This window comes from Fusarium solani, assembly GCF_023522795.1.
Source record: "Fusarium solani strain SB1 chromosome Unknown bctg00000011, whole genome shotgun sequence".
NCBI lineage: Eukaryota > Fungi > Ascomycota > Sordariomycetes > Hypocreales > Nectriaceae > Fusarium > Fusarium solani.
The window spans coordinates 440,421-454,794 of NW_027072149.1; the positions used below are offsets into that span (position 1 = coordinate 440,421).

A 14,374-nucleotide genomic window follows, 5' to 3' on the forward strand; every position below is an offset into this window, starting at 1 on the left:
CCGGAATGCCAAGGCAAAGGTCGTCCAATGATATTGATTAGCACACTTGTGGTCTTCTCCCTGTGTGATGAGCCGGAGTCTTCGGTGTCCCTCACGATTTAGGCATGTTCAGCACTTGAGCCAGTTTCTCTGCCATTCGAAGCCCTGCGGTCTGAATTAGTTCTGGACGTCCTTGCCGAGTTCAATAGACTGGTGCATTCTAAAAACAAAAAGGACTTGTGAGTAACGTACATGATAAGCAAGTGCACCGGACAAGTGAGTGCACCAGCATACTGTATAACCTAAAATCACAAAATCCTAAGTCTCTAAAAATAGCTATAAAATAGCTATGAAGTTAAAAAAAGCATTTCTATAAATATAACTCTATATAATATCTAAAAATGATTTTTTAATATTTTTAAAAAAATTCGTTTATAAAGAAATAGCTATATATACAGTGCGAATATGAGTTTTTCTAAACTAGCTTACTAAGGGATTTTTAAAAAACTTATAAAAAATAATAAATACTTTTCTCATTTTATATAATCAAAATCTAAAATTATAGCTTTTTAAGGTTTTTCCTTAATTTTAGAGAATTTTTTAAAGAGATTAAAAATTAAGGTGTAAATCCTAAGAACTTTCAAAGTGGTGCACTCACTTGTCCGGTGCACTCGCTTATCATGTACGTTATATCTAGTGAAATTATAGAAATGTACTCCTGCGTAATTCTTCATAAAGGCGCTTCGGACCCCTTTGTTCAAAAAAGTCCCATCGAGAGCAGTTTGGCGGGCAACCCATATCTTCCACTCCTGCCTGTATTAAGTTATATACGAATTCACTTATAAAGTCACATCAGCCTCATTTGATAGCATCTTTCAATCCAACACCCGCTACCTTCTTCGGAGTGAGTTTGAATGGGGTGCACGGTTCGGGCATAGGGGCGGGAGTTAGCGGGAAAGGGGTGGTGGGTCGGTTAAACTTGTTGTATTGAGGGGGAATAAAGATGAATATAAGATGAACCGAACTCATGTGCGTTGCCCCTAAGTCTATATAGCCGCATACCTGTAGAAGTAGCATCATCCATCTTGCCATCAATAACGTCTGCAGGAGAGGTCATCAGTCACAAGAACAAAGGCACAGTTATCAATACATAACGGCAGCAAAAGCCAACTCGGCAAAACACTATACAGAAGATAGGAGACAGGAAAATCTCACATCGACTTATTCTATTCTCCCAAGCTACCCACATGTGTCATTAACGCCCTTCCGCCCTCAACCTTGGATAGCCCCACCCAGGCGTGCCTATGTCCGCACCGGTGTTGCTCTAACCTAATGGATACATACCACTTATAAAAGGCAAATGTTCCCCATCCTTTCTTTCGCCGTCTTTTCACGAAGCACTACCTCCTCGCACCAAGAAACACCAAGAATACCAATCCCTTGCGACACTCGGGCTAGTAGTTCTTCCGCGTTCTCATCATGGACAATTCAAGTCTGCACGAAGCCATCATCTCCTCGTTTCTTACCAGCCAACGTCCCCCAACAGTCAGAGAGATCGCCACCCGTTTCCAATGCAGTGAAGCCACTGCACGACAGGGCCTCAAAGCTTTGGGAGACTACCATGGGGTTGTGCTGCACCCACATTCCGACGAGGTGTGGGTTGCCCACCCGTTTTCAGCAGCGCCCACGACCTGCATTGTCACATCAGGCGAGCGCAAATGGTGGGGGAACTGCGCTTGGTGTTCCCTGGGAGTAATGAAGCTAGCAGGCGGCACTGCAACCCTCACGACAAGACTCGGTGCTATCGGCGACGAAGTGACCCTCACCGTCGAAGATGGAAAGCTGTTGAACAAGGACTACGTTGTACACTTTCCAGTCCCAATGCGAAACGCCTGGGATAACGTCATATATACCTGCTCGGTCCAATTACTGTTCCGCGACAAAGCTGAGGTGGACAAGTGGTGTTCCACTAGAGGAATCCCCAAGGGCGATGTGCGGCCAGTTGAGCAGATTTGGGATTTTGCTGCGGAATGGTACGGACGCCACGCCGATGCCGACTGGACGAAGTGGTCATTGAACGACGCGGTAGAAATCTTTCGCCGGCATAACCTGACTGGCCCAACTTGGACGATTGGGGGCAATGCAGGGCGCTTTTAGGACAATCTATTGCCCATTCTTCATTAACACTACAAGCCGACGGGAAAGGAGGAACAAGCTATGAAGGGCCAACCCACGAGACTCAAGGATTACTAGTTAATACATGAAGAATAATGCAATTGGGCAAAATGACGGGAAGTGTAGGGTTGACCTGCTAAAGCACTTGATTATTTCCCAGGTTGCTGTAACGTCCAAGAGACACACCTTGCCGCTGTGCAGCCTGTGCGAAACAAACCAGCCCTTCTTGATAAGCCTCCTTCACTAGCCTTCCAGAAAACACTTGATGCAGCAGATTAGCATGAATAGCGGCTTAATTTGTCGATGTTGCCGTATGTGGAGGTTGTTGAAAGGCAAACTTCTCGACCTCCTCAAATGAACATCCACCACCACCACTTCCCCCAAGTAATGCATCATGTAGACCCGTTTTTTCTTCCAAAACTTCTTTGATAACTCCAGCCACCACAAGCCAATTTCGCTTCTGCACATATAGGTCTTCTGGCAGATCGGAGTCAGCCACAGACACTCGAACTTTGATCCGCCGTATTGTGAGCCCAATGATCTTCTCGGCTACTTCGTCAACGGCCTGGTAGATTTTTGGGAGTGTCTTCGCTGTCAGTTGAGCCCGAATAGCTACAAGACTATCCTCCTTTGCCAAAAGAGGTGCTCGTATGTCACTCTAGATGCGAGAGATCGAGTCGGATAGGGTCACGAAGCAAACCGACGCAGGGGCTGGGACTGTAATGGGAGGTCTATATGGTGGTAGGCTCGAGGGTTGCGTGTAAGATGGCTTAGATGGCTAAGAAGACGTACCATAGGGAGTTAGTGGATCTTGAGGAGGCCCTTGACGGGAGAAATGTCTGTGACAGTGGTTGCGGCTAGGCGTATGGCGATGCGTAGGTTTGATTGGAGGAGCATCCACCATCTCAAAGTCAGGGTCTGTTTCTTCATCGACTCCCTCCGACTTATTGTCCGAGTTTTCGAGGTTACGGTCATCTTCGCTATCACTCATCTCATCTTGGGAGCTCGACCTGTGGTCTTCAACTTCACTGCTCGAGTCCACTCTGGTGTGTCCGTCTTCGTCGTCTGAATAAATTAGATTCCGCAGCCCGTGCGCAGACAAATGTCCACCGTTGATTAAGATGGCCACTGTCTTGGACGTTGCTGCTCTGTTGTGGTTGCCTGTGCTTCCAACAACTACGCTAGAGCGTAATATCGTGGAGGGAGTTGGTGTTTGGGACGCTGGGCCATCGGGAGGTTTCTGATGCTTCCCGAACTTCTTGGAAAACACCGAGGGCTTTGAGCTTTTAGGGTATTTGCCATCCCTGTTGGCCTGTCATCCCCCCTTAACCCTTTTGCCCACCTTGAAAGGTCGTCGTATGGGAGAGCACAGATCTACTGTATCATTGAGTGAGCTTCACACATCATAGAAGGGCTGAGAGCCCTACCTGAGAGTTGTTGCTGACGCACACGGCAGTAGAGAGGTTGTCTGTAGAGTACGTTTTGCTGTTGGCTCAGGCAAGAGGCATATGACCATGGGCACTTATCTTGCAAGGGTAATTTTGTAGCAACCAAGAGAACAAGTGACGATCGGGGTTTCTAGGAGAATGCATGGAGTAGTATTCATCAAAGACCGTGCTTGATGCATACATGCTGAAAAGAGAACAAACGAAATAGTGCTCTCTCACCTGGCGAAGCCCGATGCGGGCCAGTGAGTAAGTGAACAAAGAATATGGGGCCCTTTAATGGCGTGTCCGCACATCCTCTGATTCCAAGACGCATGTAACCCAAGGACCATTTGCCAGCTGGCAGATGGTTACTTGTTGATATGGCGGCCTTTTTGGGCGGGTGTTTTGACCACAAGAAAGAATATCACTTGGCCAAAGGATCTCATAAGCATCATGGGATCATTCCGGAAACTTTGCCTTTGCACCCGTTCGATGCCGACATGTTGTTTGTCACTATTGGTTGCCACATTTGGGGGCCTGCATCAGTTTGCTAGCCGCTAGTGGATGTTGACTGACTGACGTGGCTGAACTTGTTACTCAAAGGGCCAAGTTCTCGAAGTCGGTTGGAAGATGATATTTGCCGTGGCGTTGGGTCTAATTAAAATACTAGGGTTACCGCTGTTTCCTTGACGCTCATAGCCACTTTGAGATGAGATGCATCACAAGATGGTCACGGGTGGGCAGCGAAGGTAATCTCAGGGGTGTCATCACCTTCATCCACTTCATCATCAACATCCTCCATCCTCTCTTTTCAACCGTTCTCTCCTGTCCTCTAGCACGGCGTCATCGTCTTCACAACATTCCGTTTCGTCTTACCTCCCCCAGGGAAGATGGCTAATCGGTGTGAGCCAGACGCTCTCCTCCAGGAGGCTTACGACTTGGTCATCTTCAATCAGCTCAGCGACCTTTCAACCGCCCAGTTGTCCATTGTCAAGCGGGCTGCTGCACGATGTGGCAGTCAGGGATGCGGCAATAAGAACGTTGCTTTTAGAGGAGTATCTGAAGGAACGTCGTTCCCAACCCCGATACAACGACGTCCGCCCCCCGAGGCCGCCAACCATGTAGGGTTTGATGGATTTGTGCTGCTTGTTTCGTTACTGGTCGCTCCATGTACTCTATCGGAATGTGTTTTTATTACGTCTTGATATTTGGGGGTTCCGGGGTTGGTTCTTGTTAAACGTCGAATGCTAAGCTATTGAATCACTTTTCCCTTTGGTGCGATAATAAAATGATAGGTGACAGTCTCCATCTTGCCAAAAAGTCGCTGGCGGTGGAAACAGAACATGGCCAAGGATAATGCCTTCGGACTGGAGATAGTTGATAGGGCGCAATGCGTCGACAATATGAACATGAAAGGCCAACTCAAGTTAGTCACTGAGGCTGATATTCAGGTACCCCATAATCACAGATTCTGGGATGAGGTCTGACGAATGACCGTCACTAGGGCCAGAGCCATTCGTTATCGCCGGTGGTTGGTTGGTCAGAACTTCCCCCTTATCAAGATTCTTAGTACCGTACTAACTGGCCTGGGTACTTACCCGACAGTAGGTATCTCTCTAAAGGTTGCGCGGCAAAGGCACGATATCTTTAACTTCAAGGGCATAAGCTATAGAGGGGTGTGGTCGTGAGAATAGAAGAAATATGGTAGCTTTATTTCTCCTTACTTCATAGATTTACTACGAGCAAGCGCTTATATAGACTATGATTTATCGTGATTCTTTCAGGACGTTTATTGCCGCTCCATCCTGCCGAGTTCGTCGGAAGCGGACCGCAAGATATCCAGTCCCGGGCCGCCCCTTCGGACGGGGCACCTCGACCCCCCGAGACATGCAGACAACAATGGGTCACGAGGGGGGCTAATGCCACGTACTGTACTACTGTGCGACATGGTCAGCGTCTTGAACGCCCTCACTTTCCTCCCTTTCTATGACATGCCCATTAAACACACGTACCAATCTATCCCAAGCAAGCATGGCCAGACCCACGACCGAATTTGCAGTGCTCTCGTTAGTACCAGGAGCAAACTTGGTAGATCCTGAGTCTGAAGGGAGCCGCATCTGGAGAGATTGCCTCAAGACATTGAGTTCCTTTGAGGGGTTTCGCAGCTCCCTCTACAGCGTGGATGAAAAGAACACCAATACCATGGTAGAGATTGTGGGTAAGAATGTTCCCTCACTCGTCATGTCTTCCGCTGGGGTAGACAAGGGGCTCCGCAACCTCTACCACCATCTTCCTTTTGCCTTTTGGTCGCGCTGACAATGAGCCAGACTGGGAGAGCATTGAGGCTCACCAAGCAGCGACCGAATCTCCCAAATATGGCCCTTTCTTGGAAAAAGTGAGCGCCATCTTGGCTGGGCCTCCAAACCTCAAACATGCCATGCTCAATGTCTACGGGGCGGAAGGAGAGTTAAGCCCGTCCCCACCGGCCGCCGCTTTCAAAGATACTCCGACCGTCATCCAGAAGTTCTACTTCCCGGCTTCTGTTGATGCTGCGGCAGTTGACGCATCGGCTCTCGAAATGGTCCAGTCGGTCAAGAGCTTGAAAGGGTTCAAGGCGGCGGCAACAGGGTGGTTGCTTGAAGACGTTGAGCACAAGGCATTGGGAGGAAGCGCAGGCAAAGGTTTCGTTTTGGTTACGGGCTGGGAGAATCCTGGCATTGCTAGAGAGTTCAGCACGTCTCTGATTGCCAACCATGAGCTGCAAAGAGTTGGAGCCAAGGCAGACGAGGATTTCGTCGCTAGCTTCTAAACTTGGCTGTGGCTGAACTTGGGGCGAGAGCTGGAATGACTCAACAACTATCTCTCAAACGAACGCATCATCACAGAAAGGCCTGGCTTGCTTAACTTGGCGAGAACGGATAAAAACATATTAGTTAGCACGACTATAGAAACGAAACCGTTCCCGTTAATGTGTAGGCTAAATCACTTCCGCTACCAGTCTCTGTTCACGATCTTCTGGCTCAGTTAACCTATCAAGGGCCGGGCTTCAACTATAATAAAGAGCACATTATCAACACATCATAGCATCATATCCCAATGCTAACACAGTGGCCCTTTTTTTTTAACCTTCTACTCCCTGCAGTAGAGGACTCATCCTAGCTGGTCTCTGTTCACGTCGTTGTTATAGTTGTTGTCCTGAACACAGAGCCTGGCATCCTCCTACGCCCTTTTTCTTTACATCAACTCTACATTTCATGGCCATATACAATAGCGCTCATTCATAATCCTTTGGACCATAAAGCCTGAAAGTTTAAGTCTCACCTAGCCTCCCAGGTCGAGGAAATGACACCAAGCTACTCGATAGTAATGGACAGGTCCGGCGGCGGAAGTCCGTTCGACTGTGCCTCCGGACCATTCCGTACCGTTAGTGGATCAACTGACGGGCGGCGATATAGAAGTGGTTTGATATATAGCCTGGTCTCACCTTGAAGAATGGCCTAGTCCCCAACTATCCGCCACGCAACACTTGGGTGACACTGACATGATGTCCTGACCTTGAAGGGTGCGAGCTTTCCGCGACATCGAATGGTTATCCACCCACAGCGAGGCGATGAGGTGATGTCACCTTGGACTACCTGCAAGGGGAATAGCCTCAAAGTCTTTACCGCCGTTCTGGGTCGGCATCTACGTTTACCCACAAATCGGGAATGCCTCGGAATTGCAGAGCCACATGAGGATAGTTATCATCCGGTTCCTGCTTGTTTTTATGCGGGTGCGTGGCATGATTGTGGATGTCGTGTTGGGGTGATCTGATAGTTGGACCCATTCATCAGTTGACGAGTGGATACCCTCAGCTTCAAGTATAAAGGATAGGGCTATCAGGCGTCTATCAGAGTTTGTTACTTGCTCGATATTCTCTCATATAAATCGCATTGTCTTCTTAAAAGTCCCATCATCACTCTCTCTCCTCAAATACCCATATAAATCAACCTTGAAGCAATCAACATGCCCAAGTACGTCCTCACCGGCGCAGATGGAAATCTGGGCAAGATTGCTGCCAGCCACGCCGTTGAGATCGTTCAACCCGAGGACGAGCTAGTTCTCACAACATACAAAGAAGATGCCGTCCCTGCTGAGCTGCGCCAGTCTTGGATAGACAAGGGCGCCAAGTTCGCTGTTGCCACCTATGATGACATCGAGAGCCTCAAGGCCGTGTTTGAGGGAGCAGAGGCTGTCTCATTCATCTCCACATGGCTCTTTGGTGAAGGCCGACGACGTCAGGCTCAGACTGTTGTTGATGCAGCAAAGGCATGCGGCGTGAAGCGCGTCTGCTACACATCATTTATCGGAGCTGGAATTGAGGCCGAGAACGAAGAGGATATTCCCTTCTTGCCTCGAGACCATCACGCTATCGAAAAGATCATCTACGCCTCTGGTCTGGACTACAGCATACAGCGCAACTACCTCTACGCTGACAACATTCCCACTCTTTTCGCCCCTTCATTCAAGTTCTGCGGTGACCGCTGGTTGACAAACACCCACGGCCAAGCCGGCGCCTATGTTGCCCGAGAGGATTGCGGTCGCGTTCTTGCTTGCCTACTGCTCGGCAAGGGAGAGCCCAACACTGTATACGACATCACTGGCCCTGAGGCCGTCACAAACCAGGAAGTCTTTGACTGGATGTGCAGCCAGACTGGTTATAAGGGAGAGCTCGTGGACATGCCAGACGACGAGCTCAAGCAGTGGTGGCTGGACCATGGACTACCTACCGACTTCTTTGGTGACTTTTCTCAGTTGCCCATGAAGCTGTGCATTGGCGATTTGATGTGCTGTGGCGAGATGGTTGCCGAAGGACACATGGCCAAGACGACGGATAATGTTGAGAAGCTGACAGGTCGGAAGCCAGTGCCTTTCCGGGAGACCCTTCTTCAGTATAAGGATCTCTTCCCCAAGCCTGAGGAGTAATTTAGATATGATGGATAGATGAGTAGTCTAGTCAGGATAGTTATGAAATATGAAGCCTCTAATGTGTGTACCAACAAGATGTGTCATGACACAATCAAGTGTAAGGTCTAAATGCGATAACTATAATACGGGCAAAGAAAGACACTAGTCAGGTACATGGACATCTGTGTACTGCCCAGTCTATGCTTGGATAGTCATTTCGCCAACCCTTTAAAAAGCAGCAAGGCCAGAATTACCAAGTCCAGGCATAAGGCCCATTCCCTTTCCAAACATGTCGCCAACCTGCTGAAGCGAACCATCCTCCTTGATTTTGTAAGCAACAACAGCGCCGGAGCCTCGGAGGAGGTTGTAAAGATACATGCCGTCGCTGCTGAGGGCAAGATCAACAGGCTCGGAGCCATCACCGGGAAGAGCTGCCTCGCCTTCGATGAGAGAAGTGGTTCCATTGTTGAAGATGGCGTAGCTAGAGATGGAGTTGGAGACAAAGTTGGCAGTGTAGGCGTAGCGGTTGTCGGGGGTGACGACGACCCAGCAGGCGTCGGTCTGGTCGCTTCGCTCGGCCTTGGTGACGGCGGTCAAGCTGGGAACCTCTCCACCATTGAGGTGGTAGGTGGACAGAGCGCTGTTCTTGAAGGCGGGGAGGCCGGACTCGACGACGTACAAGGTGCTCTCGTTGTTGAAAACAGCACCAAAGGGGCGGAGGCCGCTGGAGGCCATGGTGGTGACGGGTGCGGAGCTGGCTTGGCCCTTCTCATCGATGGAAAAGACATCGATTGTGCTGCCGACCTTGTTGGTGACAATCAGGGATCGACCATTAGGGGCAAAAGCGACGACACCAGGGACACCGATAGGGGTACTGAGTGGGATAGTCTCATTGGTGAGAGGGGAGAGCTTTCCGGTCTTGCCGTCGACCTTGAAGCCAAAGATGCCAGTCGAGGCAACGGAACCAGTGAGGGAGTAGGCATATCCGCTCTTGCTCAGGGTGATGCTAAGAGGCTGGTCACCTCCGTATATGGTCTGGACCTTAGTGAGAGACGAGCCATCAACAGCAAAAACGGTGATCAGATCGTCGGCCGGGTTGACGGCATAAAGATACTTGTTCTTGGCATCCAGCTGAAGACCGCCCTGGGTATCAAAGTCAACACCCTGACCCCGCCCACCAGTAAGGTACGCCTTAGTTTGAGTCAAAGAACCATCGCCGTTGCGAGAGAAAGCGATGACTCTGTTCCCGGTAGGCTCGTTGGTCATGGCAAAGACGGCGCCAGCTGCGCTCTTGGCTGAACCGCCTTGGACACGAATGTCGATGCCGGCACGGGCTTCGATGCCGGAGATGGCAGCGAGGGTGAGAGAGGCGAGGTTTAGGACACGCATTTTGATGGCTACTGTGGCAGAGATGTTGAAAGAATGTGTTGAAATGAGAGTTGTGGTGGTTGTTGTGATGGTGAAGCTGTTGATGGTTCTGTCCCGAGTGCTCTTCACTACTCTTTATACAATCCAACAACTCCCCTTCAAGTTAAAATAATTACGACGCATCGACTAATTACGCTGAAGCCATCACCTCCACAACAAGGCATCTCGGCTTGCGGCAAGAGGCTGAGCAAGTTTGGCCCCTTGATGTGACGTCGAATGTTATTCGGTGCCGATTTCCCAGGCGATCTCAGCCCTACTGGACCCCAGACTGTGCCTCTTCTCGGAGATATTTCCTACGGCTGGAGTTTCAAGGTCTGGAGTGATTCCAAAGCTGACAGGGATAGCGGCTGCAGGGTTCAGCTGAGCTTGGGCAAGCCTCAAGCGATCCACGTCGTCGTGTTTATTACATGGTTCTAGCGAGGATCAATGTCAAGTTCGCTGCACACGAGAATTCAGTCTCTCGGGTATCTTCGATGTTGCGTTTCAATTATTCACTGGCATTTCGCAGGGTAGTCTCCTAGCGACGCAATTACAGCCTGGGCGTCGGCTTGGAGCCCGCCACGTTGATGCTATTCAGAAAACCTTGACAGAACACCTCAAGATTCCTTCCCATTCCCAAAATCGGCAGTTCATCCTCGTTAATTCTGTTCCCCATTAACCTCGTACCATTCAAGCCAAATAAAGGGATGATTCCATCTCATCGTCCTGAATTGCTTCTCCCAGACTGTTGACTGGCATCAAATCCCAAAGCCACGAGCAATTTTCGGTTTCAGTTACGTAAAATATTTAAACTCATAGGCTGAACCCTGAATGATTCCAAAGTCAACACGCACTAAGATCTCACCCGCGTCCTGCTTATGGCTTAGACCCAGCCAAGCGGCAGATCAAACCTGGAAGTTTAATGACACTTTGGAATCTGTGTTTATTGAATGAGGTGATTGCCAACAACTGTCGCATGTATTACACTGTACTCGCGATGGACTGGCTTGGGGTTACGATAAGTTGGATTGGCAAGCCGACTACATTCCAATATTCCACCTGAGTAGACTCGGGCGGCTGCAGCAATCTTTTGATACTGTATTGTGCATGTGGAATCAGTGTGATGCTGAAAATAGACATCTTGGCAATCAAAGTGTATAAAATGCCTTGTTGCAGCGGAACATTCACTGGAAAAGCAAACTTCACAGCCCCGTAGAGCCTGCATCACAATTCGACCCCTTTGCAACAATTGAAATGGCTCCAAAGGTTTGTCCCCTCTCAAAAGAACAGGTAGAATTGAACAGACCTGACCTTCGCCCCAGCTCACTCTCTACTCGTTTGTTGGCTCGCAGTGGGCGGGCGTTGCCCATCTTGCCTTGGCAGAGAAAGGATTTTCTACAGATGACTACGAAGTCAAGGAGATAAACTTGGGTACGCTTCAACACCTTCACGTTGGGATCAACACTCACATTTCCCAGCTGCCGCAGAGAACTTTGCGCCAGAATATCTCAAGATCAACCCCCACGGCACTGTCCCATCTCTGGTGTCTTCTGCCCTCGAAAAGCCCCTCGTCCAGAGCATAGACATCCTCCGTTACGTGGACAGCGTGGGCGAAGCCACTCTCGTACCCAAAGACCCCAAGGTGCAACAAAAGGCGCAGCAAATCATCGATCACGTTCACTCTGCAGACGTCGACACCAATGTCATCCTCTTTGATGCTCGTGATACCAAGGAGATGGAGGCCAAGAAAGCTAGCATGTGGAAGGACTTTCTCCAGAACCGACAGACCAAGCTCGAGCAGGAACACAAGGCAGCACCTGACAATGCTTTCTACAGCTTCAAGAGGGAAGAGAATGGAGCAGTGAATAGACTCTACACCACAGAGCTCGGTGCCGATCACCAGCAATTCTTCGAGACCTCCCACAGTCAGTACCGTACCTTTGCATCCGGTATGAACAAGCTCGAGGAAATTCTCGTGCTCCCGTTCGCTGCCGGAGACTCTCTCACAGAAGCCGACTTTCACGCCATACCCTGGCTCTCGCATGCCATGTGGGGAGCTGGAACAGAACCGACTGATATTCACAACTTTGGACTGTTGGAAGAGTTGATTCGAAAGTCAGACCCTGAGTTTAGTGTTGGGCCAAAGACTAAGCAGTGGTGGAAAAGGGTCTCTACGACCAAGTCGTTCAAAAAGGTTTATCCAAGCCTTCACTGAGTTGGATTGGATGGAGGGTGGCAAACTTGGATCTAACAAGGCATTCTTTGCTCTCTTGAGAGATAATAATACTATCAACACAGGCCCTACCGACGTAACCAATCTACCTACCTACCTAACTCACACAAACACCAAGCTTCCAAATCCATTGCACAATCGACCCCTCCCTACCTCGACATATCCTTCATACAAAACAAATCAACACTAGCATTTGTCAATATCAATCCAAAAATTCTTCGTCAATACCAATCCAAAACTTCTCCTTTGTATCCTCAGCATTCCATACCTCCGCAGAAACCATATCAACCATAGCCCTCCGGCTAGGCCGCCTTAACTTTGCCAACGGCTGCTGGATGAGCTCAATCCCCGTAACCTTGTCCTGCTCATCATCGTACACCTTGAGGCCGACAATGAAATGCCCCGCTCGGGGTGCGAGAAAATGCGTGGCGTGGCATTCCGGATCTCCAAAGTCGGCGTGGCCACCAACAGGAGGCAGGCTGAAGGGAAAGAATATCCCGGTAATTACTGTTTGAGCGGGAATTATGTCGTCTTCTTCATCGTCGTCCGGTCGATCGTGGTAGATTCGTATCGAGATGCCCGCGAGCCAGCCGTCTTCGGGGAAAAACACTTGGTTTTCGAGGTCGAGGCCCATTCTTTTCTTGTACACAAAGCCACAGTTTCCAACTTTGATGGCCTTGAATTCGAAGTTCCTGGTCCATTCAACCACAATCTTGGGGTGTACAGAGTCCAAGTCGCCGAACTTGCGCAGGAAAAGAAGCTCTCGGCAAGTCTTGTAATTGGGCTTGGGCCCTGTGTCGACTACCGCGTCGATCATGGTTTCGGGTATTGCCTCTTTTTCCTTGTTCTGGATGGCCATTTCATCGTGGAAAGCCTTGACGAGTGGCGAACAGACCTGCCATATCCGCTTTCTGTTGATAAGGGCTGGACTCCTGTGCACACCATGACTGAACGAAGCTAAGTGAAGTGTCTTGTAGACCTCCTCCCAGTCCACGGGCGACTCAGAAATCTCGGGATAGGGCACGTCAAACATCCAAGGCATATCCCGAATCAGCCTGTCCCTCCAATTCTTGTTCTCCAAAGGGAGAAGAGCAGTCCTCCTCGATGCTCCTCTCCATTGACAGAAATCAGCCATGGTCATATGCTCCGTGGTGAGCAAGACGAGCTCAGGAGGCAACTTGACGAATGGGTCATCCCTTAAACTTGGTAGACGTTTAACAACCCGGGTTTCCCCATTCGTTTCTGGGGGTTGGTTCTGCAGCCTAGTGTACCACCTTCTGAGGGCCTGGTCCGTGGAGGGCGTGACCAGATAATGCCTCTCGCCTGGAGCGAATTTCCAATATTTTCCCATGAACCTCTCAGCGCCGCCATAGTCCAAGGTCAGGCATCTTGAGGGGGCTGAGCTGGCAAACTTCTTGAATGCCTTGTAGACACACTCAAGGTCCAACTCTTGCGGTTCAAGCATCTTTTGAAATAGATACATGCATACAGCATGGACGGGAAACGCTACGGGAAAGTCTGTCTGATTGTTATACCTGGATTGAAATGTCAGCCAAATACCCCATAGAATAAACAGCAACTTGAACAGAGATGGTGCACTAACGCATATTGCTTTATTGTTCCCATATGTCGTATATCGTAAGCGTAGAGGCCATTGCCGAGATGACGAGCGTCTTCCATTAGGGCAATTCTATAATACGTCAGTCAAGGTCTTCCCAAGGTTAGAAATGGGTTACTAACCCTACGCCACCGAGGTTCTCAGTAAGGATACTTGTCTCTCTCAACCACCAGAGGGTTCTTACTGGGGAGGCGAGGACGCTATAGGAGGCATTCAGATTGCCGTGGGTCACGCCCGGCCGACCCAAGGGTGGGTTGAAATAAGTGAGGGTGCCGCATAGCGCACAATAGACCTCTCCATCAATCATGAAAGGTTTGGCCTTGTGAGTTTTTGAGAAGCAGAAGAGAAGTGGTTGGTGAAGTGATGTTTGCAAGTCGTCAAAAGAAGGAATGACGTGGGTGAAAAGGCATTCATTTGGACTACAAGTCGCTTTTAAAGGCAGGAGAGTCGATGGGATGAGAATTCTAAGTATCATTTTAACTTTCCACGAGCATTTAAATATCGTTTTCTCTTAACAGATACCGTTGATGCGCTTGTCGAGTTAACAGTACTCCCAAGATTGTCTTAGTTTTGGTACCCATCTACCTC

General features: G+C 49.4%; 6 protein-coding genes across 6 annotated transcripts; 4 read left to right on the top strand and 2 right to left on the bottom strand.

Moving 5' to 3' along the window:
* Nucleotides 1–1,458: 1,458 nt before the first annotated feature.
* Nucleotides 1,459–2,136, top strand: MRS44_015175 (uncharacterized protein; the record flags this gene model as incomplete). Its single annotated transcript, XM_046277573.2, has 1 exon — nucleotides 1,459–2,136. One exon carries the CDS (start codon nucleotides 1,459–1,461, stop codon nucleotides 2,134–2,136), a length of 678 nt encoding a protein of 225 aa, XP_046126116.1.
* A 3,476-nt stretch (nucleotides 2,137–5,612) lies between these two features.
* Nucleotides 5,613–6,390, top strand: MRS44_015176 (uncharacterized protein; the record flags this gene model as incomplete). The annotated part of the gene is made up of 2 exons (XM_046277574.2): nucleotides 5,613–5,799; nucleotides 5,909–6,390. The coding sequence occupies 2 exons, from the start codon at nucleotides 5,613–5,615 to the stop codon at nucleotides 6,388–6,390; spliced, it is 669 nt and encodes a 222-aa protein (XP_046126117.2).
* Nucleotides 6,391–7,586: 1,196 nt separating this feature from the next.
* On the top strand, nucleotides 7,587–8,546 carry MRS44_015177 (uncharacterized protein; the record flags this gene model as incomplete). Its single annotated transcript, XM_046277575.2, has 1 exon — nucleotides 7,587–8,546. The coding sequence occupies one exon, from the start codon at nucleotides 7,587–7,589 to the stop codon at nucleotides 8,544–8,546; it is 960 nt and encodes a 319-aa protein (XP_046126118.1).
* Nucleotides 8,547–8,756: 210 nt separating this feature from the next.
* On the bottom strand, nucleotides 8,757–9,917 carry MRS44_015178 (uncharacterized protein; the record flags this gene model as incomplete). Its single annotated transcript, XM_046271611.1, has 1 exon — nucleotides 8,757–9,917. The coding sequence occupies one exon, from the start codon at nucleotides 9,915–9,917 to the stop codon at nucleotides 8,757–8,759; it is 1,161 nt and encodes a 386-aa protein (XP_046126119.1).
* A 1,272-nt stretch (nucleotides 9,918–11,189) lies between these two features.
* MRS44_015179 (uncharacterized protein) lies at nucleotides 11,190–12,150 on the top strand (the record flags this gene model as incomplete). The annotated part of the gene is made up of 3 exons (XM_046282657.1): nucleotides 11,190–11,201; nucleotides 11,258–11,366; nucleotides 11,414–12,150. 3 exons carry the CDS (start codon nucleotides 11,190–11,192, stop codon nucleotides 12,148–12,150), a joined length of 858 nt encoding a protein of 285 aa, XP_046126120.1.
* Nucleotides 12,151–12,370: 220 nt separating this feature from the next.
* On the bottom strand, nucleotides 12,371–14,261 carry MRS44_015180 (uncharacterized protein; the record flags this gene model as incomplete). Its single annotated transcript, XM_046278999.2, has 3 exons — nucleotides 12,371–13,703; nucleotides 13,772–13,858; nucleotides 13,909–14,261. The coding sequence occupies 3 exons, from the start codon at nucleotides 14,259–14,261 to the stop codon at nucleotides 12,371–12,373; spliced, it is 1,773 nt and encodes a 590-aa protein (XP_046126121.2).
* Between the last annotated feature and the right edge of the window lie 113 nt (nucleotides 14,262–14,374).